This window comes from Haemaphysalis longicornis, unplaced genomic scaffold (genome assembly GCF_048455015.1).
Source record: "Haemaphysalis longicornis isolate Haplotype H1 unplaced genomic scaffold, Haemaphysalis longicornis Haplotype H1 scaffold_4, whole genome shotgun sequence".
In the NCBI taxonomy this organism is placed as follows: Eukaryota; Metazoa; Arthropoda; class Arachnida; order Ixodida; family Ixodidae; genus Haemaphysalis; species Haemaphysalis longicornis.
The window spans coordinates 113,872,397-113,899,810 of NW_027526361.1; the positions used below are offsets into that span (position 1 = coordinate 113,872,397).

Here is a 27,414-nt window from a genome sequence, read left to right on the forward strand (position 1 = left end):
CGTGCGGCAGTCAGAAGCAGCTTGGACAAGGCGACGAGGTAGCGTGCAATGTTGTCGTGCGCAGCCGGTTTTCTTTATGATGAATTTCTTTTTCAGCCAATATCCCAAGAACTCATTTACCGCAAAAAAGTATGAGAAAAATACAGAAAGGAATTTGGAAAAAATAGACAAACAAATCATGCCATTGTTCAGTTTTGCGGCCGCATTGTTTAAGTGATTTTTGATACAACGAGGCCACGCATCATTTACAAACTTATAAGTGCCGTCAAAGATACACGCTTAATGATCGTTTAATGATGAGCGAAGTATCTCTGGCACTAAAATGCACTTTGAAGTGCTTAGAGACACATTTGTGTAATGCATTGTGACAATATGATATTAGAAAAATTGGGTGAGCGCTTCGGAGTCACAGGAAGCAAATGCGCGTATTTGGGCATACTGAAGCCCCGTCCTTGTGTTTTCTGCTTGAGTAGCAATGCTACGTGTTTATGCGGTGCTTTAAAATATCCTAACTTTTCTTTTAGAAAATGTGATCATCTTCGAACTTGAGTGAGGGCGCACGTAAGACTCTCTACTTCAAAAAAACTACGAAAGCAATAACATTTCGTGCTATTGGAGATGTCCTATCTGCCGAATGTTTTGTGATCCATTTAATAAAAAGAACGCTCTCTAACTGCGTTCTATCCAAAACGCTCCATCTAGCAGATGCCTCTGCGTTGTCGCGTCGCGTGGGGATAAAGACCAGAGAAGTGAAACCAAAGGAGCGTCACAGACCGTAGAATAGTCTTATATTTCGCCGAAGCGCTAAACGAAGGCCTGGTTTATTGTTACAGTGAGTCATTTAGTAGTAACAAATGTCCTGAATCCATAAATAAGCCTCAAGTAAGAAACTTGAGTGGGCGGTTTAATATATATATATATATATATATATATAGCTTCCTTATAGCGTTGATGTCCTGCGAAACTCAGCGCAACAAAAAAAAAATACGTCATTCATTGGCAACACAAGCTAGACACAAACATATCGAACTTTAAAATATCCATGTGCTCTTAAACCACATAATCTGAGGCAATACTGCGAAATACGATTATCCCACAAATATAACACTTCTGATGTTAATAATAAATCTCCAATTACGCAGTGATTGCTTGGTTACAACTGAAAACGCAAAAACGTTACAAGGGTTTCTGCAGGATAACTTCGAAAGAAAAACACACAACACAAAATTATCTTAGCATTGTTACACATTTTTGGTACCAAATATTCTTTTACTCCCCATGTGACACAGAGAGCATTTTTTCGGTTGCTTGAAAGATTTGTGTTCACAATGCCTTCACATACCCTTCCCCCTCTCCCATCCTTTTTCTCCCCCACATACGCTCACCTGCTTTGAAGGTCAAGCTGGTGGTGCTTCACCAGCGGGAAAACATTGAGACAAATGCTGGAAGACTAATAATGGTTAGATAAACACAGACAGACAAAAACTTGGTGGAGTGGCCTAAAAACGCTGATCATATCAACAATTAAATACTGGTCATACTTGCTCGTAGTCGACTAGCATCTGAAATTAGCAGTTGTTTTTATTGGGCGAAGGAATTAAGACCTTTATGTTGCAGTCGGAGGGTTGTACTCTCCGTATTACCTCTGTATTTATTTTGTAGTAATACCAGTAACACTTGTTCTTTGATTCAACGCCACAAAAAATACTTAAAATGTAGCGGACCATTAGGCTAGTACGGGGTTTTTACAAGGTGCGTGTTTTTTAGGCAAAACGAACGAGTCATCCTGACCAGTCATTTAGAGGGGTAGTTGAACAAGTTGCTACATGCTCACATTTTCACACGACAGAGACCAACGAGCTAGCCGGCCGTGATTAGAACACGTAAATAGAAACACAATAATGTAAGGTCTCGCTCTACAGCGTTGGAACACTTGCAGTGCTATTGTTAGTTTATTTCCACAAGGTAATTAAATTGGTTTTTTTGTTACTTTCCAGAATCTCTCCAAGAACACGTAAGTCTTGTCCTCGGTAACGCCGTCGTCCGAACCAACGAACCTTGTGATTTTGCCTTCCCCGTTAATTCCACCTTTGTCGCGTTCATGTTAGCAGAAAGAACTGGCATTTCCTGAAGCTGGGTAGAGTTTCAAGGGTGGTACTGCGGACCCTGATTAGGTACGGGGGAACACCGCGATGACCGAGTAACGATTAAACATGCGTATGGTATTTCATTGGTCTCTTCTGTTTTAAAATCAAGAGCACATTTTTGTATTTGTTCCATCGATGTACTTTCGTGTCAGGTCGAAAAAAAATAGGTTAACCAGATTTTGTAATGGGGGTACTTGGTTTGTGAATCTAAACATTGCTGGCGCTGTGCGGGACAAGGACGAAGAATTACACAAACTAGTGATGTGCGCTTCACTAGTTTGCGTACTTCTTCGTTCTTGTCCCTCATATCGCCAGCAGTGTTCCGATCGAAAAATAATGGGTGTAAGGAAGAAGCCTACAATATTTATTGAAAACTTCCCACACTGCCACAAGCTCCGTGTTGCCTAGCTTTTCAATACACTTCCTTAAACCATGAAAATGGCGCCGAGCTATGTATTCTTTTTTATGGTAGACACAGCTCTTGGTGTGCCTACTGAGAATAATGAAAGGACAGTTTTTCAACAAACCAACCTGCTACGCGCAGAAATAGTTAAAAACTCAGAGCTTGATTTCGTGCGGTACTGATTAGAGCAGTGGTTTTCAACTATGAGTTTGCCGCGGATCACTTTTTGCGTTGCAAAAATAATGGAGGACCCCACAATGTACTAACTCTATTGATCTATGTACCAAATACCAAACAATTTTCGCATGCAGCTAAAGTCACCGCACATACTGAATGTCAGCCTTTCGCGTTGACTTTTATGCTGATGCATGCCATACTGTCCAAAGATATGTTGCTGCAGTTAACAGTCACCCGATCACCTATATACTGTCATTTGTGTGTCTGGGTTTTTTTTTCCTAGCTCGCGTGTTGTGGAAAAAGCCTACATTAAAATGTGTGTTAGGAGCAGAAATATTAAACGTACGTATTATGCAGCGAGATGGGTTTAGGAAGGCTTTGCGGACCTCTGAAATAGCCTCGAAGAGCCCTGTGGTCCGCGGCGCCCCATTTGAGAACCACTGGGTTACAGTAAGCTTCAGCGATGCTCCTGTTATTTTCTTTTTAGCACCTGGTTGGCTGGTATTCTTTGTGTAAGCTTTATTCTATGAGTACAGTCATCAAAACTGTTAACCACACCAAAACACGAGGTGCCTGCCGACGCGCCGAGTGGCAGCTCACGACAGCCACAGCCGCATCTTTGGCGACTGGTTATCGGCCCTCCCGATGCTGCCCTACTGCACTCTTGTTTTTCAGCGCACGCGCACAGCCTGGCTTAGCAGCCTGAGCGCTATTGTAAGCTGCCGCTCTGTGCATGCGCTGGCACCTCGTTCTTTGTTGTTGTTAACAGTTTTGACGACTGTACGTCATGCACAACTAAAGCTATTACGCTTGTTTGTCTTCCTTACATTGTGTGTCCAGTTAGTGCTGTATTTTGTAAGGCATAATGCATCAAATGGTCGAACGGCACATTTCACTGACGCTTTTCTCTTTTGCGCAGCGGAAAAATAGGTCTGCGCCTGAGTTTCGCAACTTCTGCTGTTGAAGTGTTTCTCTATGAACCAGCCATGAAGGTGAGAACAGTTTCCCCCCAATTTCGGGGACAGCGTTGACAGAATGACTGGAGGTGCTTGCTCGAAGTGTGTTCGGAAACTAACTACTTGCTACGTAAGCGTGACGCCTACCATGGTGTCACACAAATATCATAGCTCAGTTTCTAGAGGTCTGTTATGTTCAAAGTTTGAGTGCATTTTTTCACACCCTATAGCCCATACAGGTATAGCTGCCTTAATTTACCCGCTTTTTATTCCAAATCTTTCAGTGCATATGCATTTTTAGTGCCGCAAAGTTTAAGCCCGAAGCAGATGCGTCTTAAACTTGAAACAGGGCTGTACATTCCAAAGAAATTTTCCGCTGTGGCTTTCTTTATACATTTATTTATTTATTCTTGATTCGTATGCGTTAACGCAGTTGAAAGGGATGAAATATCTCCCAACGTTTGCAACAAAGTTCGTCCGTCCCTACATCATGCTCTAAGAAATAGCCTTATGTCGGCTTCATCGCAAGGCTCCAAAACTACAAATCGGCGTTCCAAGCGCTCATGTCTGGCGAATGGCGGGGTGGATCATGGTATTTCAGTAAAGAATAGAAACTCCACAGAGACAACAGTGCAAGACGTGCATTTGCGCATTGTCATGAGGAGGAAGGCGAGAGCAGAAAACAATTGCTGATTATGATTATGATATGGCGATGATTGCAGGATTTAACGCGCCAACGCAACGCAGACGATAAGGCGCGCCGTAGTGGAGGGCTCCGGATTAATTTTGACCACCTGGGGATCTTTAGCGTGCGCCGAAATCTCGTACACACGGGCGTTTTTGCTTTAGGCCTCCATCAGACAACAGGCCGCCGAGCAGAAAGCAGCTAGGAAACAACTGCGTCATTCCAAGGTTACATCCAAATGCGTATTCTACAGTGGTCATGCTCGCGTGAGCCTTTGATGACATTCCCATAAAGCAGGCTAAACTCATACCGGATCCCTAAAATTTTAGGGCCCCCCATTTTACAAGCCTGATCAACCCGCAAGTTGTGTTGTTCTCGCTTTAGAGGCTTTTGCTTTCAGCCGGAGACTTTTAACGTCTAACGTTGCCATCGTCCAAGTAATCTTCATAGTCTAATGAACGACGCTGAAGTATATACATTAAATTTTGCATATTCCTCATTTCCTCTACTTTTATTTCTTCTCCAGGCGGAAGAGGTCTTCGGCTACATAGGCAGCTACCAGGAGATTTGGTTGGGAGTCTCCATGGCGTCTATCGTATTCTATGCTGCCAGAAGCTGCAGAAGCATCGCGGGAGCATCCGGCGAATCTTCCAGGTTTACAATATTCCCCTTGATAATATGCGTTTCTATACAATGCGGCATACGAGCAGCTCTGTCATACCGAGACTAACGGCGCATTGTTGTTGGACACAGCGAATTGAGTAAATGCCAGTAAAATAGCAGGCCATGGCAGAATAACGAAATTTAGGTTTGCTTCAAATGCCCACCTTATAAAGTCGGACACCGCCGTGGCTTATACAGGCGCTTAACTATTTTATTTCAAGCCAGTGATGAGTACAAAAGATGATAACTTATTCAAAATTTGTTCTACATTTCTGACACAGGGGACGAAAACTGTTCGTTTTGTCTACCAGGTTATGAATAGCCGAGATGTTTTACCATGGATGGTTTAGGAACAAACGTAATTCCCGTAAACCTTTTGTAAAAAGTTTCTTCTGAAACATAAGTTTGCTTGCTTGACTTGAATGCACAAGCAATATTAAAGCGACGCATAATACGTTTCGACGACAGGAAAATCTTGCGGTCTCGTGTATGCAGAAAACTCCTCCGGAGGAACCCGGTGCGCATGCGCGGGAAAACCATGTTTGAGAAGAGTTATATATAATGGAAAATAGATTGGTCTGGTTTATAGATCGTTGGCAGTGCGCCGCACTCGCTGCGGTCATCTTGGACAATGTGAGGTCCTTCGCCATTTTTATTTTTGTACGCCTCCTGCGCTTCGGCATTCTTGGCGTCCTTGTGTAGCCAACCACGTTTAGTCGGGGCATGAAGGGGCGGTGTAACCGACATTGCAGCACCTACATTCCGAGACCCGGCGCAAGTGGCGCCGGCAGCTCCGACAAACACCAGGCAAATTGCCGTCTTTTCCATATAGATCCACGGGCGCGCAATTCCCCGGCACCTTCCCCGAACACCACAGACACTAACCGCTTTGTCTGGTGCGCCATACATCCATGAGTCACGCTGTCTCATGGAGACGCAAGGCTTGCTCTGATTTTGTGTTTCTAAGGCAAAAGCCTTAAGCCCGCCATCTTGCAAAAAAGCGTCATTGTTTTTGTCCGATACAAAGAGTGCCGCTGCTGCAAAGAGTACATGCCAAACACATTTGAGTTTGTATGGGGATATAACCAGACTAGCAGCTGAGCGCGTTGCCATTGAGCACTATTCTAACACAACGTAAAATAGTGCGTTCCGCGTAACCTGTGAACGTGATGGCACGTAAGTAGACCATGGGAATCCAAGCACCGCAGAAGAGCAATTTGGGGGATTGTGTGGCGTGCTCTACTAGTCTGCTCGCTGAATAATTTCGACCCAAAGATGAGCAGCCGAACGCGAACAAAGAAAAACGCAGCATGTTGCAGCAAAGAAGCCTCTTTAAGCAAGTCGCTTCAAAATAGTAAGAAACAAAAGTTGCGAGACATACACAAACACAATGAAATAGTAAAAGTTGTGATGGATAATTAACACTAGGCTTCCACCTTAAAAACACGTAAGCAGTCCTAAGTTCCTGCGGAACTTTTTGTTTTAGTTTTTTCTCTTGTCTTCCTTTCCTTTCGACAGCGTTCCTTCACGTGCGCACATAAGATTTTTGGGACACACCTTGCTCACAGCGCTGACTTTTCCAGCTCATAGGGCAAAGGCTTGCGCCTTGATAAAATCCGCCCCCGTCACACATACCTTTCAATGCGTACTTAACATGCCAAAAACTTGTTTTGGTGCATCTAAATTGTAAAAGGCTTCCGCTGTGAGCGATGTACATGCCAGCTTGATTTGAAGGTGTACCCATGAGAAACAGTGGTACATCGCCCCTATAAGGTTTGTTGCCTGTGCATGATGCTTGAATACTTGTTTTGAAAGTGTTAGCACCTTAATGTGTCTGCGATACCGAGTAAGGTGGACTTAATACTAAATTTAAATACAACCAGCGCCGCGCTGTCGTTCGTTATGGTGTTGCAACACTGTGCGTTTGCCGTACTGTCCTGAAAAATAATATTCGAATGAACCGTTACCGATATGCGCACGTTGTAAGTTTTTTTATAAATGAGTCACATAAGTTTTCTCTTTTACCAGAAACCAAATACCAGCAAATATAAAAAAAGTATTTCTTTCGTGATATTTTTTACTTCCGTAAACTATGGCGTGACCAAAGTCATCCAAATATTTCCTTTCCCAAGTGCAAATTACAAAAGTACTATAAACGGGGTGAAAATAAAGTAGAACGTTAGCTCGTATGAGGATCGAGAATATTCCCGTGTCTTATAATAAATTATTCAAAAAATCTGAGGACATCATAATAATGCACACCTCTTAAATGGTTTCCGGATTTGTCGATACTTTAATTTGACGAAACGATTTAACGTTCACTTGGTTGATCGAAATGTGTATCAACGACCTGGAGCGTTGACGCCTGAAGGGTCAGCTTTAATATAGGCAACTAAGCAAGTACGTTAAAACATGATAGAGGCTTTCCACGCCCTATACTGAAACAATTTTTAATGTACGAAATGCAAGAATAGTAACAAGCTTCTTTGATCAACTATATTATTATTATTGCGTTGTTGCTTACATCAGTGACCCTTCAATTTTGAACTAGATCTTAGAAACGACGGAATTACGTCTCCTTAACTATTTTTCTAGGAATCTACCCCAGCTAACAAGAATACAAGCGAAAAAAATACTACCTGAAAAAAAAACAGTTCAGGCACTCAACGCTTCTGGAGGATTTAAGTAGCAGATTTTACTTTTAGTTAAGTCACGTTTCAGTATCGACCAATTGGCATTCGAGTCCACTGCCGCCATTGCACTTCCGCATAGCTCCTTGAGCAGCAACTTCCCCCTTCTGCAACCAGACATCGCAGCCCAGCAGCTTAAATTCACTGCTCACATTCAAGGAAGGCTTGCTAGACTAGAGGAACGCAATTTCGCTCTGGAAGCCAGGCCCGCCCGGCTGTTGAAGAAATCAACTACATCAGAGCTTACCGAACTCCACAAGCGCCAAGAGCTACCGCGAGACTATGACGAGGATGGCTGTTTCCTACAGCCACTTAGTCCGCGCCAGGGCTCTCAAGGGAAGACCACAGTATGGCAGTCGAACTTCCAAAAATTTACAAATACGGCTGTCTTGTTCAAAGTATATGTTGGTCCACATCCTCCCTAACGTTGTTTCACTTAAGGAAACAAACGCACGTGCTCTCCTACCCGGATACTTCACGTACCGAAACTACGCTGGGAGAAACCCTTCACGGGACACGGCCTGGGACACAGCCTTCCACCCTCGTAAATAAAAAGCTTGTGGCTGTACAGCACCACCTACAGCAATCCAAAACGGTCGCTATCTTGCTATACCTAATACCGCGATAGTAAAGCGGAAGAAGAATCCCTTGTTCCTCTTAAACACTTACTGTTATGCAAGACGCCCGCCAGCCATCCTCCACCTCCAAAGCAACTAACAACCCGCTGCTGATGGTGGGCGTCTTCTACGCGGCCAACCTCCAATGGCGCTATAAATACGCAAACCCCAGAGGCAACCTGCTCTAGAGACCTATTGAAGTCATGGACCTCACACTTACATTCAATCCCAGAAACAGCCGATCTCGACAAGAGACGCCAATCCAGACCTTCATAAAAAAGTTCCCCCCAAGCCACGCGAACCAATTTCGACGAATTTCACGGCAGTGATCATTCGCCACTGGCCACCACTCTAGATGGGTTGTAATACAAGGTCAGTACACGCTTCGCCCGCCTCAGGGACTGGATAAAGTAAGGGAAACACGAGCAGAAACACACAAGAGCGAGGAAGACATGTTCCCAACCACCCAAGAATAGATCGCACAGCCATACCGGGATGTGAAGGCCAATACCAAAATATTAGGCTTCCATCCCCACTCCTTGATCGACGCCTTCAGCCTTCACATGTAAGAAGCCCGACGAAGCCCTCTGAACCGTTGGAAATAGGAGCGCTTGAACCAGACACTCAAGAAGCGCGCGTATTGCTGTACTCACTACCAAGGCGGCAGAATACGTGAATACCTTAGGAAGAAAAAATTGGCTCACCCTTGCGATGGGCTTCGAGGCACACTAAGCCCCTCCAATACTAGAAGGCTACTCCGGTACTCGACCAGTTCGGCAGGAAGTAGCACGGAATCCCACTACAACATGACCCTAGTCATTCACCAATTCCCACACAGTAAAACGGACCTCCTTTTTGGTCTCAAAGCCTGGTACGTTCCTACGCAACCATCCGAACCACCGTACCCTACAGCGGTAGCTAAAATCAGTTTCGACGAGAATATCCACATTCAAAAAGTTGCCGCCGCCATTTAGAACCTGAAGCACCACACGGCTCCGAAAATTTACGAAATTACGAATGAGGCTCTCGTTACTCTCGGCGACCCTTCGGTGCCAGAACTAACTGCTTACCACAGCAAAATTTGGATAGCAGGCGGGCTATCCGAGGATTAGAAAACAGTGGAGATCCGCCCCATACCAGAACTAGGCGAACCCCTACCCTACGAGAATTTGAGGTATATCGCTCGTGCTTCCGGGCGTGGAAAAACACATAGAACACGTGGTTCTCAGCAGACTGCAGCCGTACTTGGAAGACTCTAGTAAAATCTCCAAAAAGAAGACGGTATTTGGTTCGCAACTCGCAACCCAGGGTATTTTACTCCAACTTAAAGAGGATGTGATGGCCCCTGCGACTCGTAACTCATTAACTGCCATCCTCGAATCGGATCTCAAAGGGGTGTTTGATAAAATCAAGCATAGAGCAATGTTACAGATGCTCAGCACACTCGGATCTTGAGCCAGGGTATATAACTGTGTCAGCGGCTCTAGGATGGGAAAGCCGCATTAAAAGTCGGGAAACATGCCACGGACGCCAATAGGCCGGGTCCGGAACACTGCAAGAGGCTGTACTTTCTCCTATCCTTTTCAATATTGCCCTGCTATGTCTGACGCTACTCCTCAACAACATCCAGGAGATCCGGCAGGACCTATACGCTGACGACATAATCGGGTCTTCGACATGGTCAATGGGAGAGTTAGACAGCCGCTAGCAAAACGCAGCAGATGTGGTGGCTGCTTATGCCATTTCATGTGGTCTAAAGCTTCGGCCCCCAGAAGACTGAGTAGCTCCTGGTCTCACCGCACAAAACGCACCATTCAGGTTGACCTACTATCAGCCTACGCTTAAAGGGCCATATCATCACGTCATCTCCAAGCGTCAGAATCCTCGTCATAATGCGCAGGAGGACCACTCGAACTCGGCTCTCATCAACAGTCTACAAACCCCAAAGACTAAGTGACTCATATCATACCACGAGTCGCGAGCAAAATCAGCAGAATGGGGGCAATTTACACGTTTTGCCTTTTCCAAACCTTCGTCATGTCAACGATTACGTACGCCATATCTTAATCTCTGCTTAAAGCCACAGACGCCAGAAAATAACTACCATGATCAGGACGGCGTATAAGCAAGCCATGAGCCTCCGGGAAAGCGCCTCAACCGAACGGCTACTCCTACTTGGATCCATAACTAAACTGAGGCGTTAATACAGGCGCACCTGGTTAGGAGCAACGAAACGGGGGGGGGGGGGGGGGTCATTTTCTTATACCTGACAGTATCGGCCCTACTCAGGCACTTTGCTCTCCTCGCTAGAAACGTAGCCCAATCCACTAAAAAATTTAATTGTCCTCGTCTTACCTCGCAATATGCACCTGTGCATCACGAAAGATCGAAAAGAGGCCCGAGACCGGGCTATATATAAATTGTACGGGGATAAATCATCTATCTCCTTCACGGACGCAGCCTGTTACCCCGGAAGAGAAGCCATGGCAGCCACCGCCATTTTGAATAAGCAAACAAACCTCGGCAAAGTTGGCGCAGCTCACTCAAACTCACTCACAATTTTTTTTTCGAATCACCACTCACTCAAACTCATACTCAATGCTGAGCAGCACATCTGCGCTCACTCAAACTCAAACTCACATTGAGCGAAAAAGTCAGAACTCACTCGGACTCAAAACTCAAAATGTACTCAGAATTCAAAATGTACTCAAAACTCACAATGTAATCAGAACTCAAAATGTACTCGGAACTCAAAATGGACTCAAACTCAAAATGGACTCAAAACTCAAAATGGACTCAAACACAAAATGGACTCAAAACTCAAAATGTACTCAAAACTCAAAATGTACTCAGAAACTCAAAACGTACTCAAACACAAAATGTACTCAAACCTCAAAATGAACTCAGAACTCAAAATGGGCTCACTTGAGTGCGCTCACTCAAAATGAATTCAGAACTCAAATGGCCTCACAACTCTCTCGTGCTAAGAATTTACTCGGGCTCAGATGGACTCTGATTTCATTAGCAATCAGTGTTTTCAAATTCACGCGTGGTAAAAATATTACGGGTGCAAATTCGTGAGCTCAAACTCTTGCATTCGGCACGACATCACACCGTAGCTCCTGTGAGATCGGAAACAATTTTCGCTGCAGATTTAATACAGCTATACCTGGGGCCCACGATGACTAGCGCTGGTTGCAAGCAATTGTACGTATATGTTGGATACCAAACTCTTGATGTAGGCTCCGTGTTCGCGTTTATGACAGGCGGTCCAGACTCGATGCTGTGCTGGGTCCCAGGGTCGAAACAAGCAAGATTGGGCGAGGGGACGTGCGCTCACTGCTCCGTTCATTTACGTCGAAGCTGTTTAGGGTTACGGTTCCGTGCATTCTTGCTCTGCATCCTGAAAAAACGCCTTGTGTCAAAGCGAACTGTCCCCGCGAATCTCTGAAGCGCGAGGCGTTCATGGATATGCATTTGCGTTTTTAATGCGTAGCATTCTTTGCCGAGTACCGCCCTCCTCCGACCCCCGCCAGGATCGTGTAACGCCCTGCATTTACACAAAAATGCAGATATCACGGAAGTTCAACCTGTAATAAAAGCGTAAGTGTAAACAATTGATCAAACTAAATGTTAAAACACTAAAAAAAGAAATAATATGAAACAATATAGAAAATGGCCAACCATGTAACACGGGAGTCATGGATAGTCTCAGATTGGGTTGAAATTCAGAGAGATGTGGCGCTAAAGAATGTGGGGCATTAAATTGAGGGTCTCGAGAAGGAAAATCACGTGGGACAAACAGAAAAGTGCCTCGTTGTTTGCTGAGGCACTGCTATTCGTTTTTATTAGCATTTGCTAGTTGTAATGAGCTCTCGTAGCCCCGAAAAGCACAACGCTATCATTGTAAGCAATTACCGCCACCGTACCCAGCTGTTAACTTCCAACATGCACCCGTGTGCGTGTGCAAGTGCAAGTTCGTGTGCGCGTGCGCGTGCGTGTGCGCTTGCGTTTGCGTGTGTGTGTGTGTGTGTGTGTGTGTGTGTGTGTGTGTGTGTGTGTGTGTGTGTGTGTGTGTGTGTGTGTGTGTGTGCGTGTGCGCTTGCGTTTGCGTGTGTGTGTGTGTGTGTGTGTGTGTGTGTGTGTGTGTGTGTGTGTGTGTGTGTGTGTGTGTGTGTGTGTGTGTGTGTGTGTGTGTGTGTGTGTGTGTGTCTTGCGTCAGTCATCTGTTCTTTCATTGTGTTTGACATGTACTCGTTGGATAACTGCAGAGCCCAAGTTAATTATTTTCCTTTACATTGTTATCACGTGCTAGTTTTGATATCTTCCGCTGATTTCTTATTGTAATAAAATCAGTTCGAGCGCACACACAAACTGCGCTTGCTTATTTTTCTGAAGTGTTTTCCTTCTGTCGCAATGTCTGTTTATGGCTTGGTGGCTCTGTTGCCTCTCAATCTCCTACACTCCAGCAAGGAGTTGATGTCTCACATGTAATTGGCCAATTATGGATTCGAGTGCACATTGGTACACTGTGGGAAGGAAATTACGGACACGAAACGCGGCCGCAAGGCTTATTCATAAACAAATGTGAAATTCGCCTTTCTGATAAGCTCTGACGCCCCCTGTTACCTATGGTCGTCCACAATTTCCACGACACCATATGTGTCGAAGGATTTGCTTGTTTGTTGGGACACGGGGAAATGGAGGAAGTGACGTTTGAATGGCAGTTATTAGCAGAGAGTTTTTGAGTCTGGTGATTTAAGTTCGAGAGCTTGGCATGGCTTTTGTTTTTACCCCATGCCATCCTGCCTCGATGATTCAGCAAATAGACGCGAATATTTTTATTACTATATACCGCATTGATGGACACCTCTGGACAAGCCGTCGCATGTATACGGCACAACTTCCTTACGGGTTGGCAAGGAATTTTGGTTAAACCCGACCGAGCAATTAAAGAAAGATACCTTTTGCTATATCTTCGTACCTATAACCAGAAAGCATTTTTATATTTGTCCCATGTGATCCCCCTCGACGAGCCCTTTAATTTGATACCCCAAACACCATAGCAGCATCATATAAAATTCATACCAGTCAAACCAACCATGACTCTAATGACTGTAACCAAGACGCATTATTTAAATGTTCGACGTGATTCCCCTAACTGAAACCTTCAATTTTACACCCCACATGCTTTAGCGGCCTCACCTTGAATTTAACCCAATTTATGACTCATAATGACTATCTCATTATTAGAACCACGAAGCCTTTTTTATTTGTACCACGTGATTTCCCTCGTCAAAACCGTAAATTTGATACCCTACACGCCCTAGCGGGGTCAGTTCGAATTTTACCCAATATAAGACTCGCCATGACTATCTCATGGTTACAACCAGGAAGCATTTTTGTATTTCTCCCACGTTATTCCGCTCATAAAGACCATTAATTTCATACCCATCACATCCTAGCGGAATCAATTTAAATGTTAAACGAATCAATGACTAACCATGACTATGTCATGATATAGCCATACCGCATTTTTGTCCCACGTTATTTCCCTCATCGGCACCTTCAATTTGATGCCCTGCACACCCAGTGGCGTCATTGTGAATTTTAGCCTAATTTATGACCCACCTTGAGTATGTCATGATAATAATCAGGAAGCACGTGATTACCCTCATCGAGACCTTTAATTTGATACGCCACACGCCCTAGCGTCATGAACTTGAATTGTAACCAAATCTATGACTAACCATGACTACGTCATGATATAACCATAACGCATTTTTGTCCCGAATGATTCCCCACAGCGAGACCTTGAATTTGATTACCCACATGCCCTCGCAGCGTACGTCATTTTGAATTTTAACCCAATCTATGACTCATTATGACTGCCTGATGACTACAATCAGGAAGCATTTTTTTATTTACCCCGCGTGATTCCGTTAATCCGGACCTTTCATTTGATACCTTACATGCCTTAGCCTCATCAGTTTCACTTTTCACCCATTCTAATGTGGTCATTATTCTGTCTTAAGGGGCGCTGCCCAGTCAATTCAGCTAATTCATTTGAAACAGCAGAAGGGACAGTCCCGGCCCCCTTTTCCCCCCGGCTCTCACCTCGTCTTTTGTGACGCCTAGTATATCGAGCCGTTAACAGTAGCAGGCGAACAACCAGCAAGCAAGCGCCGCAGTGGGCTTTCCCACCACCCTTTCCCACCCTCTTAGTTGATCCATCAGGAGGAAAAGTTAAAACAACCCTTTTTTATGACCTCACCAGTCAATTAAAACTCACGCGCCCAGCCGCGAAAACTTGGTATACAGCAAATGCTTAGGGCCATGAAAATTCAACAAGAAACTAAAAAAATCAGACACCCCCTCCCTCCCAACCGATCATGCGGATCGCGAATGGTGCCGTACCCGCAGGTAACCTGAATTCCGAGCCCACAGCGACGCATGAAACTTAACAGCCAACCACAGCTGCCTGCTAGGCTACTCATATGTACTCAAACTCAAAATAGACTCAAAACTCATATGTACTCAGAACTCAAAATGTACTCAAAGCTCATATGTACTCAGAACTCAAAATGGACTCAAACTCAAAATGTACTCAGAACTCAAAATGGACTCAAACTCAAAATGTACTCAGAACTCAAAATGGACTCAAACTCAAAATGTACTCAGAACTCAAAATGGGCTCAAACTCAAAATGTACTCAGAACTCAAAATGGACTCAAACTCAAAATGTACTCAGAACTCAAAATGGACTCAAACTCAAAATGTACTCAGAACTCAAAATGGACTCAAACTCAAAATGTACCCAGAACTCAAAATGGACTCAAACTCAAAATGTACTCAGCACTCAAAATGTACTCAGAACTCAAAATGGACTCAGAATTCACTAGGTCTCAGGCGTACTCAAACTCAATCGGACTCAAACTCAGTCGGGCTCACTCCGCTCAAACTCACTCAAGCGCAAACTCACCATGCCACACTAGCCTCGCGCTCACTCAAACTCAAACTCACGGGTGAGTTTGAGTCCAAATGAGTCGGAGTGAGTGGACTCATGAGTGAGTTCGCCGACCTCTGTAAGCAACACAGGTGCAGCATCTCGATTCCCGGACAGAGCCCCCTCCAATTCGAGGAAGCGGCAATAGCAGTTGCGCTTGGCCAAAGCGAAGCCGAAGTTATAACAAACTCTAAGCAGGCGTGCCGCAACTTTGTCAACGGTCGATTACTCGTCCCAACCCTTCGAATAATCAATCAGGGGCCACCTACGAGGCAAGTCAGGATTGCGTGGGCACCAGCTCACCGCGGCATCCCGGGCAACGAGATCGCCAATCTTGTGGCTCATGACTGACCCTCCGAGCCAGCGCGGATGAAGCCGAGCGCGAGACAATGCATGCTCTAGTCACATACCATAAAATCACGCAGCACTATAGGATGTCCCGTAAAACATATTCCACCCCACACAAATCGCTACTGAGGGACGAGGAAACATTATTCTGCGCCATGCAGGTTAACACTGTCCCTCACAGCACTAGACGTCACTGCTTTGACCGGACACAATTTTATCCCCGTTGCAGCTTCTGTAGAGAGCCTGGGATCCTCAGACACACAATGAACGATCTCGACAAGTATACCCTAGACAGCCCCCCCCCCCCCTAACACAGAGCTTTGGGAGAGAGCCTTGGCCAGCTCTGAAGATCAGCTTCGCGTTATCGGAAGGGCTGTCGACGCGGTCAGAGGTTAAGGCATGCTGGTCGGCGGACGCCTGTCTGACGACTTTTCTTGATTTCAATAACGTTTATTCTCTCTCTCTCTCGAACATATATCTGTGTTGTTTGGCTTATGCAGTAAGCATTCCCCAACACAAAATTGCCGGATTTAAAGCATCACAAGGGGTATTTAAATGTCCCCTTCTGCATTTGCAAAGGGCGCAGGAAATCGAACGTCCAAAGTTCTCGCAAACCACCGGGCCAAAAACATGCAGTAAAGCAGACCAAACAACCCTGCGCCAAAGGGCACGTTATCACTGACAAACGACTATAATTGTTTTTAGAACACCAATAAGAGCAGGTATAAAAAGTTTCTAATGCTTGCAGAAAGATCGAACACCAGCGGTTTCCACGTTTTAAGTCATTAAGGTGGAATGGTCTCAAACGCAAGGCATGTTACGAAATTGGAACAGCCTTAATGACCTAGAGCCTCTTGGGGTCCCGTGCCATCTAAATTATTTACTTTTTTTTTCAGGATGTCCATCCGAAAATTGTGGTTTCGCCAGAAGAAAACTCCAGTGATTGCCATGAACATTGGGTAACCTCCCCAAGAAGAAATGTAAGGCCATGAACAATAAAAAAAACCGCGATGAAGAAAGCTTGGGCAAAGTTTTCATCAGTGAGAATCAAACCCTGCTTCTAAATCTAACCGGCACATCATTAAGTTTGCTATCTCTACTTAACGCGTGGAAGAAAGTCAATTTGCATGATCGCGCATCTCAGAGAGGGCAGATATTGAAGATTGTCTTTTTGAGTAAATTTTTGACTGCCCCTGCTCTCCTAATAACCAATGCTGATGAACCTCCTACTGCACGTAGAACAACCGCTTGTAAAGGAGCAGAACGAACGTAGCAAAAATAGATTTGGCTGGCAGTAATTCACCTCCTCAAGACTGGATTCTTGAGTTTTTTTTTTGCAAAATAAAATAATGACTGCCGTCACATACCACCAGGTCTCGCATTGCCACATGAGGTAGATTGATAACAGGCAGCCGGCCACCCATTTTAGATGCAGAAAAAAAAAATACATATAATAACTGTCAGCTACAAAAGGGACACTATACGTACGGAAAATAGTGGAACAACACACCTTCAAGAAAAATAAACTTGCAGCAAGATTGTAGAGCATCGACAGGCTTTGCACGAGGCTGGTGTGCACAGTCTTGGGGAAATGTTTTCCATCCAGTGTTCATCTCTGCTTCGTCAGAGGAGAGCTTAAGCTCCGTATCTAGTTATTTTTGTGTCCTGACGATTCTTCCAAATCCTTTACTGGACAAAAGGTTTTGCCAGATTCTGGGGCATTTGCCTTTAGCAATGTACAACAAGAGGTAGGGTTAACGTAAGCGCGGAGCAATTTATCCTTTTCGTGCGCATTGTTGCTGACAATTGTTGCGTTAGTAATTTGGTGGTTTTGCTTATACCTCACACAGTTAACCCTCACCAAGTATAGACGCTGCTTTACAAAAGGTTTTTTTCTTTTCTTTTGCAGTTGCGATTGATCAATGAAACTTTGCGGGCATTTATTTTCTTTCGGGAATTTAGGATTTCACCGACTTTTACCGCAGAGAAAAATAACGCCGAGTGTTTTTACTACATGTTAATCAATCACGCTTAAAACTGTTCTGTTTCGATTTACTAGGTAAGGTAGCCGCCTCCAAAGCTGAATGAGTCAGCCTCTCCAGCGGCAAGAAAAAAAATACTTGAGCGAAAGTAAGACCTGTCAAAAACACAAAAACGTCCAGAAAGTCAAAAGAAAACAATTATTTTTTTGCACCGATACCAAATATTTCTAGGGAACGGAACACCCACAAGCGCTGCTGGTAAATACGCAATGGCGGCTAAGACTGGGTAGAAAATAATGAGAAGTGAGAGCCGATGTCTCGCAAACTGTACTTCTTCTCTTATTTCTTGATTTATTGTTTGGTTTAACGTGCCGACGCAACGCAAGCCATGAGGCGCGCCGTATTGGAGGGCTTCGTATTAATTTTGACCACCTGGGGATCTTTAACGTGCGCCGAGATCTCGTACACACGTGCGTTCTTGCTTTTTGCCTCCATCAGAAAAGCGGTCGCCCCGTCCGGGAATAGAACCCGCGGCCTTGTGCTCAGCAGCGCAAAGCCTTAGCCACTGAGCCACCGCGGTGGGTTTTACTTATTTCTTGTCTGATTTTTCGGGCGCAGACACGACCGTTAAGGACGGGATCATTACACAACCGCTTGAAATACATATGTCGTTCGCCGTAATCCACACCAGTTAATTTCGGTGCACAGTCAATGCAATTTTTTAAATCAGAAATAGTTAATGGCAATATGGCGTTTCTTGAACTTACCTAAGCGGTTGGCCGAGATAAACATTCAGCTATACGCACACATAGATGTAAAAAAAATATTAATGTCGAATACTGCTACGCACGTGTCTTTTAAGGGCTAGAATGAGGGTTTCAGTATCATTGATCAGGTTTTCTTCTTACAATTTGAGGTAAGATTTCTTTCAATTCTTATTTCGGCCAAAGGTTTGGCAATAGCAGACAATTAGAAGGTTTATTCGGGTCAACGCGAGAGCTATGTGCGCTTAATAATGTGGGCATCTATTACAACAACCAGTAGCTAACGCCAGAGATTACTGGAGCAATAGAATATGAGACCAGACCAGACCAGCCCTATGCAGCCTTAATTGCTGGGGAATCATGAAGCTATTTTCTACTCCTTCTGGAAGGCGGAATTGCGGCAGTTGTTTGAATGAATTCATAGGCGGTCCTTCTCGCGGAAGACGAGCTATGTCGCGTCAGGAAAAAATCGTAGTGGAAAAAAAAAGATAGAGAAATTTCCTCTTCGGATATTTATTTTTCAACAAACGAAGCATCGATCAGCGTCGAGAAAATCCGACACGCATTTTGAATCATGCTATTTGTTTTTTTTAAACAAAGAGGCATCAATCTTTTTATCTTAACACGAGTGTCACTAATAAATAACTGGATAATGAGTAAATCTAAAGTAATGAAGTCATCAATGAAGGAATATAAAGTAATCATCAATAAACATGCCGAAAGCGCCCTCTTCAGCTTCGGTAACGAAATGTTAGAACAAGTACAAGAATATAATTACCTCGTACCGGCTTTGAGTGATGATCCGGAGGACGTAAAAGAAATCTGGCTCAGAATAGTTATAGGCTCGGGTGCACTTGACAAGCACCCCCAATTAATAAAAAGTGTGCTGCTATCACTAAAGGGAATAGCATTCAACCGATGTGACCGGCAGGTGCTGACATATGGAGCGGAAACTTGGCGCCTTACTAAGCAAGTCGAAAACAATCTTAGACCGGCTCAAGGGGCCTAGTAACGAAGACTAATAGGGAAAACGTAACGGAGAGGAAACGAGCTTCTTGAATTAAAAAACAAACTTCAGTAGAGGATAACATAGTTTAAATAAAGAAAAAATAAGTGAACTTGGGCTGGCAGTGAGGCGAACCGAAGAAAGGTGGACCTGGAGGATGACCAAGGGGTTATTGAGAGACGGGACTGGAAGAAGGGGAAGGCCAATAACTCGATGGAGGGACGTAATAAGGTAATTCTGAGGCAAAAAATGAACTCGAGCCGCGCTAAACAGGAGCGGGTGGAGGTGAATAGAGAGGCCTTCGTGCTGCAGTGGACGTAGACAGGATGTTGATGATGATGATGGTAAAAAAGGTGCACCAAACGGCTCACGTCAGATTTGATCAAACAAGAAAACCGCGAGATTGACGAAAATCCTCCGTACCGCCAACCAAACCGCAAAGAAATGCGTGAAATAAACGCCCCCGCAAGCACTCCTTCGCAAACATCATCAATTCCCAAAGTACCTGCCTGCTTTTGAAAGGGCATTATAGTCTGGCTTAAAAAATTTGCGTTAATTGCGGCTGCGCTTCAATTTCTAGCACTGGAACATCGAGGGACATAACAAATGGTTTAGTTTTAATCTGACCACAATAATTTTGTGTCTATAGGGAATGAACGCTGATGATTAGTTGTCAGATTGGGACCGAGGCTGTGGCAACACCACACGGATGCTGCTATGGCACTAAACAAAAATATACAAATGCTCAATCTCCAAAACTAATAGGCAAAAATCAAACGAGGCATCATTCTAAAAATGGAATTACTGCACTAGATTGTTGTTCATAAACCTGGTCATGCGGAACTAAAAATATGACATCGGTTTCAAACAAGCATGCACACGGTAAATCGGTCGTCGAAAAGTTTGCGCACCGAAATGTCCGCGCACCGAAATGCCCGTACATCGATATGTCCGTACACCGATATGTCCGTGCATGTAAATGTCCGCACAAAAACGCCATACACCGAAATGTCTTGCACCAAAATCTCCTAGACCCCGGATTTGTATGTGAAGGCCTCCACAAGTCTTCAAGGGAGCAGACACAAGCGGGAGGTGGGGCACATGTGTCCGGCCGAAATGCAGACTTTCGGCTGACAGGGTCAGTAGGAAATGAAAATGCTTACGATTCGGGTAAAAAAAAAACGCTGTAAGTAGTTGATGGCCGGATGCATTGATCGCTTGGTGCATTCCCCAGAATACACCGTGGGTGGCACCGTCTGTAGCAAAGCGTGTCGCAGCAGCAAACATACCCCTGCATGTTCATGCGTACAAAGCGTTTCAATACACCACTGCACGTGTGAACCACTTTATGGGTATGTATCACTTTGCAAGAATAGCACCTGCAACGGTCGGGTATGCGCCGATGCATGACACAAAAGACATGATTTTGCTGACACAATTAGCAATCGTAAAACTATCCGTTAGACCGGAACGCATATCCTCCAACCGCGGAGCAGATTTTAAAGCGAAGCGCTGTTGACCTCACAGCTGGCGGTGATATCAATTAAACGTACTCCAGAAAAGCCAAATGTAGACAATGGGAGGGCACATGGTGATGATAAGAAGGGGGACGATGATGATGAAAATAGATAAAAACGCTTCCCGTGATCCGAATCGAGCCTGGGTCCCTCGTGTCATGAAGTCGATTTCTATGTGATTCTGCCACTCCGACACGGTCGGGACAGTTTGTAGAGACCCTGTTGATACGTTTTTCACCGGACCGGGGAAACAAAACGTAACAACCAGGAAAACGCAGTAGTGAGAAAACCTTCGAAAATGAACGGAAACAGCGTAGCTTTGACTTGCAACCCTGTATTTCTGCAACTTCAGCTTTCGAACCTCACAAAGCTCGATAATGTAGAATTGGCGCCTTCTGCGATCGCTGGAAAACACCACGCGTGGCGATGCAAGGGCCCTAGCGATGTCGACTCTCTTCCGCGCTGGCTGCTCGTCTACTGCGTTTAGTAGGTCAAGCTTTTTCTGAAGGGAAATCACCTCCCGTTTTTGCGACGCCATCAAGATACGACAAAGTTCGCGGTTGCAAGTTCAACGGTGTTCTCACAGCTTGAAGTGCACGATGACGACGAGAGCGTGTGCTATTCTTCCGGCGGTGCTTTTATGGCAAACACGCACTTCCGGCATTCCGAAGTGAAACTTACATTGATAGCGCAGTGATGATGGTGATAGCATAGAGTAACATAGGGCCATCTAGCTGTGACGAATCGCACCGGCGTGCGGCTTCATGCAGTCAGTTCCGTAGACAAGCCTGCTCAAAGATTGTCAAAGGTCAAAATGGTGGCCCGTGCGGCTTCGGAGTGTGAGATTGCGACGAATGGTCCAGAAACGTACTATGAGCCACGACGTTACAATGAGGATTGGAACCCTATGTGAGGTGCGCCGGGACTAGACAAAAACAACATAGCAGCTTGGAAAACGCAGCACTCAGGAACGTAAGAGCGGGGTTCTACTGTATTTTGGACTTTCGTTCGTGCATTGGTCCCACGTTCGCCAAACACTTGCGCCGCGCTGTAGCGCGACGCAGGTGTTTGGCGCAGGTGGCCGAGCCTTTTACCGTGTGCCACAGTGAACACAAAGCCGTAATGTGCGAGTGCAAAATCGTCGGCCGCTTATGTGACGTGTGCAAAGTGTAAGCTACTCTAACTTCTAAATAAATCAAATTCAAACAAATCAGTCGCAAACTCCCATTTACCTAATTTCGCGCAATGAAAGCTTTTCGTTTCAACCATCTTTTTAGTTGGTTGAAACAGGCATAGCTTTTTTTGTTTTGTTTTCGAAAAGGCAGAAAATTGCGTCTGTGGAGCTCGTGCTATCAGCGCCAGGCCGACCTTGCTTTTTACAACTGATCCATTCTTTCCGCACTAACATGAGCAAAAAACAAAACAAGCCAAAAGCAAAGTGCAGATTCCAAAAGTACCGAATGGACCATGCAGCGTTCCTCACGTCTGGAGAGTTTTCTCCGGCAAGCGCTAACGTTATCTTTCGTTTATATCTTCACGCCCGGAAAACACTCGCGCCTTCACAAAATAAACACATCATCCACGTGCTCCACGGCTAACGCACACAGCTCTGAGCGCAACGAAGCGCTAGGTACGGTAAACTAGGCGCAGTTTTGTCTTTCGTCCTGGGACCCGCGTAGCGCCGAGTTCGCGGCAAACTTTGTAGACTAGACGCAGCAGCGGCGGAGCCCTAATCTGACAGTTTTGCTGCGCCTGTTAGGTAGCTAGACGGTGCATTTTAGGTTGCTTTATTCGTGCACTGGCGTGCTTCGTACGCCTCATCCCCAACTCCCTGCCGTCGGCGGAACTGTTTGCGCATCCGGCTTTCCGGAGCACCCTTGACATTCTTTTGTACACAAACAAAAGACAGGTCCAGCATCAACTGCGTAGCTTTGAAGCGCACGTGCCCAAATAGACCGAAGCAGCAAGAGCAGTGTAATGTGAAGCAAATTTCAATGGGGCGACGAAAAATACAGCGCTGCAACCCAGTTTCTAGTTGTCACTCTCGTTTATCGTGCTTCGAAAGGCAAAGCTCGGCGAGTATTTTGAAGGTAACCTTTTATTACTTGTGACAATAGGCTGTAACTGTGTTTCGTCCCAATCTCGAAGCAAATATACTCGAAGCACACGTGAGGCAGGAGTGTGCAAGGATTACTTATAGGGTCCCTGAACGTCATGTGTGAAAAATTCGCGGCGATCAGCTACCACATTTCGAGGTAGCACGGGTTTGCTCACAAACTTATCCCCCCGTCAGCAGTTTCTCATTAGCAGATGTTTTCGTGTTTTGTGATAGCAGAAAATGTTGGCCTTAACGACAGGCGTGTTGTGCAGTTCAAGTCAGTTTTGCCAGGCTGTTTTCTTTCTCATAATAATACCCAGTTACGGGGGCTGAGTGGGTCATGTTGGATATTCAGCACGAAAGCTGTATGATAGAAACGTGAGTTCCCCGAACCCATAATACCGTGATCTATTCGATTCCCGCACCATAATTATTTAAAAAAGAGGGATTTCAGTACGCCTAGTGCGTGCATTGTTAGTAGCCTCCACCGCCTCTCCCCTAAAACAACTGGAAGGGAGCAGGCACAATGAAGCCGCCACGCGTTCACAGGCCGTGTCAACAAAAAATACCTGCGGCAGTCAACAAAAAAACTAACTAACTGACTGACTGACTGCAACGGCTTACTTGCACGAATGCTTTGCTCTGTGGACAACCAATGCACTCGCCATTTGTACAAGTGCGGCACGCACACACACAGCTGGCTGGCGCCGCATATTTTCAAAGTGCTACGAGTTGTGCCACGCCTCCGCCAGATGGCGCCACGGGTCCCGTGACCGAGAGAAGACGCAGTGAAACATCCCCCTCGCGAGGGGCACGATCAAATGCAGAGCATTTCCGGGGGCGCACGACGTTAAGTAGTTTGCGTTACGTTAATGTTGTTGCACTTGTGGCAACTGCTGACGAGAGAGTGCTCGTCAGCAGTAATTTGAATGAGTCAACGAAATAAGGCGCGTTCGTAGCGGCCCATTCTGTGTCGGCTTTGTGGCGCAGTGGGTAGAGCACCATGTACATTGCGTTCCGCCCGCAGGGTCGAGGGATCGAAACCGGGCGCCGGATAGTATTTTTTTTATATAGTAGGGAGGGGTGCGGACAACGATGGTGCGGACTACGGACGTCAACGCGGGTGACATCGTGAGTTACTGAAATGCTCCGCATTTAAAATGACGGTTACACAGTTGCCTTATGTTGACTGACGCGGGAGGTAATAAGTTACAACAGTGCTTCTAAACCATGAGTGTACCGGGACCCCTTCCGTGTTTGCAAAAGTGATATGGTATAATTATATAATATTATATTATATTATATTATATTATATTATATTATATTATATGTGATATTATACAATTATATAACAGCTATAATCCTGTCATAATGTCATACTATTTTCTGTTGCATTTAAAGATTACCCAGCGTTATGTGTGTCTGGCTTCTTTGCGTAGCTAGCTTGTCGTTCAAAAACCCAATGTTGGAACGTTGGCTACGCGGATAAATAAATGTAGAAGTCAGGCAGAAAAGCCTCTTTTTTTCATTTCCAGCAAGGTTTAACAAAAAATAGAAAACAAGGGGAAGGGGGAAGGGAGTTTTGGAGAGAGCTTCCCGGACCGCCTGAAATTCCCTCGCGGAACCCATCTGAGAACCACTGAGCTACAACGGGAGAGGGGAGCTGGCGCACCCAAGTGGGCTCCGCAGTGCAAGTTGAAGAGTGATTGGGGAGGCAATTGTTCCTCCCCATTTATTCCCCTTCCTCGCAATTGGACTAGTCACTGTCACTAACCCAGTGTTTATCTTTTTTTCATTAACTCAATTTTACCCGTTGACAGTGTTGGAGTTGACTCTGTAATGCCTCCAACCTTAAAAACTTGCTTTGTATAATATCAGGGAGAAAAAAAAAAATGTTTCTCTTGTTGTAAAAAGGTCATTGCTGACCTTAATGTGCAAATTTGGCTGTTTTTTTTTATTTTGTCCAGCGACGTTTCATAGACATCAGTGTACGCACAAATACAGGGATCTTCCACGCAGTGTACACAATGAATGGGGGCCGTAGTTAATGATGGCATTTGTCTTGCTCTCGCTAGTACATGAGGAAAAACAGGCTTACCCATTAATGCAATGGTTTTCAAATGGCGGTCCACGAAGCCGGCCCCGATACTCTTCCGCATAGTGCTGTCGTTGTACAGTCGTCAAAACTGTTAACAACAACAAAACACGAGGTGCCTGCCTACACATAGAGTGGCAGCTCACGATAGCTGCAGAAGCATCTTTGGCGCCTGGTTATCGGCACTCACGATGCTGCCCTACTGCACTGGGGTGCTTCAGCCCATGCGCACAGCCTGGCATAGCAGCCCGAGCGCTATCGTAAGCTGCCGCTCTGTGCATACGCTGGCCCCTCGTTCTTTGTTGTTGTTAACAGTTTTGACGACTGTACAGTCGTTGTACTCCATTGTACAGACGCTGAGGGTCTTTACTGTGAACGGCTGTACAATGATGAAGACGTTGCAAAGTTTAGTACATGCTAGTGTTTACCTTCCGACCAAGTACTGTCCCTTGCACCTATGTGCGTGAGTGAAGATTTTATTCAAATCGTCTGCAGGCCGGCCAGCGCGGGCAGGTAAGAGGACTTCGGAACTATGTGGGGTTTTTTGTCACTTTTTGATGATTTACCTGTGTTTGAATTGTTTTTAGTGCAATTATTGTACATCTGGGTGTGTATGAGGGGCGAAAATGGATATTGATGCACTATCGAATTTAGCATAGTTCCAAAACTTGTATTAGTGGCATTATTAGTGTACGGCTTTGTATGCATTTTAGTGTGTTCTCGATTCGTAACGCCCTTCAACTATTTCCGCATTTTCAAATTTATATTCCTAGCTTTACAAATTAGCTGTGATATATACGGTCCTTTTCGTATGAATGTAGACAGTAGTGCTCTTGGATGTGAAGGGTGATTTTTTGTCAACATCACATTGACTTTTTCGTATAACTAACGTAGGCCTTATATAGACTGTTTATTTATTTTGAATTCATTTAAACGTGCGATAGCTTTGTTGGTGCGGGTTTTGTCTTGAAATTCTCCTTTAAATATTTTTGTTACTCATAGATCAGAGGATATGAATTATATGGAATTAAATGGGCTCCGCGAAGTCATGCCCAATACTCTTTCCCTGTTCTTTTCCCATTTTTTCCAAATATTACAACCAATGCAAAAAGTTCGCTTCGCTGCATGGTTGGAAAGTTTAATTTCTCCGAGTAGTACGTTTCACCATTGGCTTTTTGCCACACGCCAGCTATGCCAAAAAGCCAGGGGTATGTTCCACCCGCACGGCCTAATTTTTCGACGATATGGCAAGCAACACCACAAACGTCAGACACAAAATGCGAGCATTGATGACTTTTGTGGGCGTATTTAGCTGAAAGTGCAAATTGCATGACGTTAGGGCACGGATCAGCACAGCTCAATGTGAAGTCCCACGACACTTGGAAAGGGGTCCCCAGTGCACTCATGCTTGAGAACCAATGGGCTAGTGAGTGCCGGCTCTAATATATATGTATCCTCAGGTGAAGGAATCGCAGTAACCCGGCTTTGCGCTACATCTGGTTCTTTGCCGTTGTTCGGAAAGTGCGTAATTCTGGGTTTTGTAGACCTTTTCTGCCGAAAAGAAAAACAGACTGAAATTTCGTCCTTTCCCTACCGGTGCCCCTTATTGCACATATTTTACCCTATCCACCGGTAACAGCTTTAAACGAGCGAGAATTGATCGCGGCGCTTCGTTTGGGGCTCTCATTCGGATAAAATTTTCATTTTGGTATACATAGCGATTCTGGCATAAATCTTGCAGTTATGATATAGGGAGTACTAGTCTATATTTATCTCCTTCCTACTGTTCTTCGCGCTTTTTACTTTATCTTCATAAATTCAGGGCAATATCTTTGCACTTAGCTCTGATTCTCCGTCTCCCGACATGTGCTTGTACCTAAATGCTAGCAGAGTTTGCACTGCTAGCTGCACAAAGTAGCTATCTGGTTGGCGGTCACTGGGATGGTAATGACCGACATACATCTGTTCGCCTGCTAATACAGGTGGTCACGCATGTTTGTGCATGCACCTTACCAGGACCCTCGTAAATGCGCGGTTTATGTACGTTGTTGTAGAATATCAGACGAGATGCCACATCCCTCGTCGCACCACATTATCGTCAAAGAGGGCGGCCATGAAAATACGCAGCTTCTCGGATGACGTTCTCACAAGATGACGTTCTCACAACTGACAGCCAACGATACATACGGCGAGAGCAAGAGACACGCTAGTACCCGCGCTGGAGCACAACCCTCCAGCTGCTGCTCTATACACAGACCTT

At 45.1% G+C, this 27,414-nt stretch overlaps 1 protein-coding gene across 1 annotated transcript in view; it reads left to right on the top strand.

Moving 5' to 3' along the window:
- LOC144179940 (uncharacterized) overlaps nt 1-16,752 on the top strand; it is a 46,694-nt gene extending 29,942 nt beyond the window's left edge. The window contains exons 11-14 of the mRNA XM_077708356.1: nt 1,998-2,014; nt 3,647-3,719; nt 4,895-5,022; nt 16,589-16,752. Of these exons, the coding sequence (XP_077564482.1) occupies nt 1,998-2,014; nt 3,647-3,719; nt 4,895-5,022; nt 16,589-16,655 (285 nt within the window). The 3' untranslated portion in view covers nt 16,656-16,752. The remainder of the gene's footprint in view (nt 1-1,997; nt 2,015-3,646; nt 3,720-4,894; nt 5,023-16,588) is intronic.
- The last annotated feature ends 10,662 nt before the right edge of the window (nt 16,753-27,414 follow it).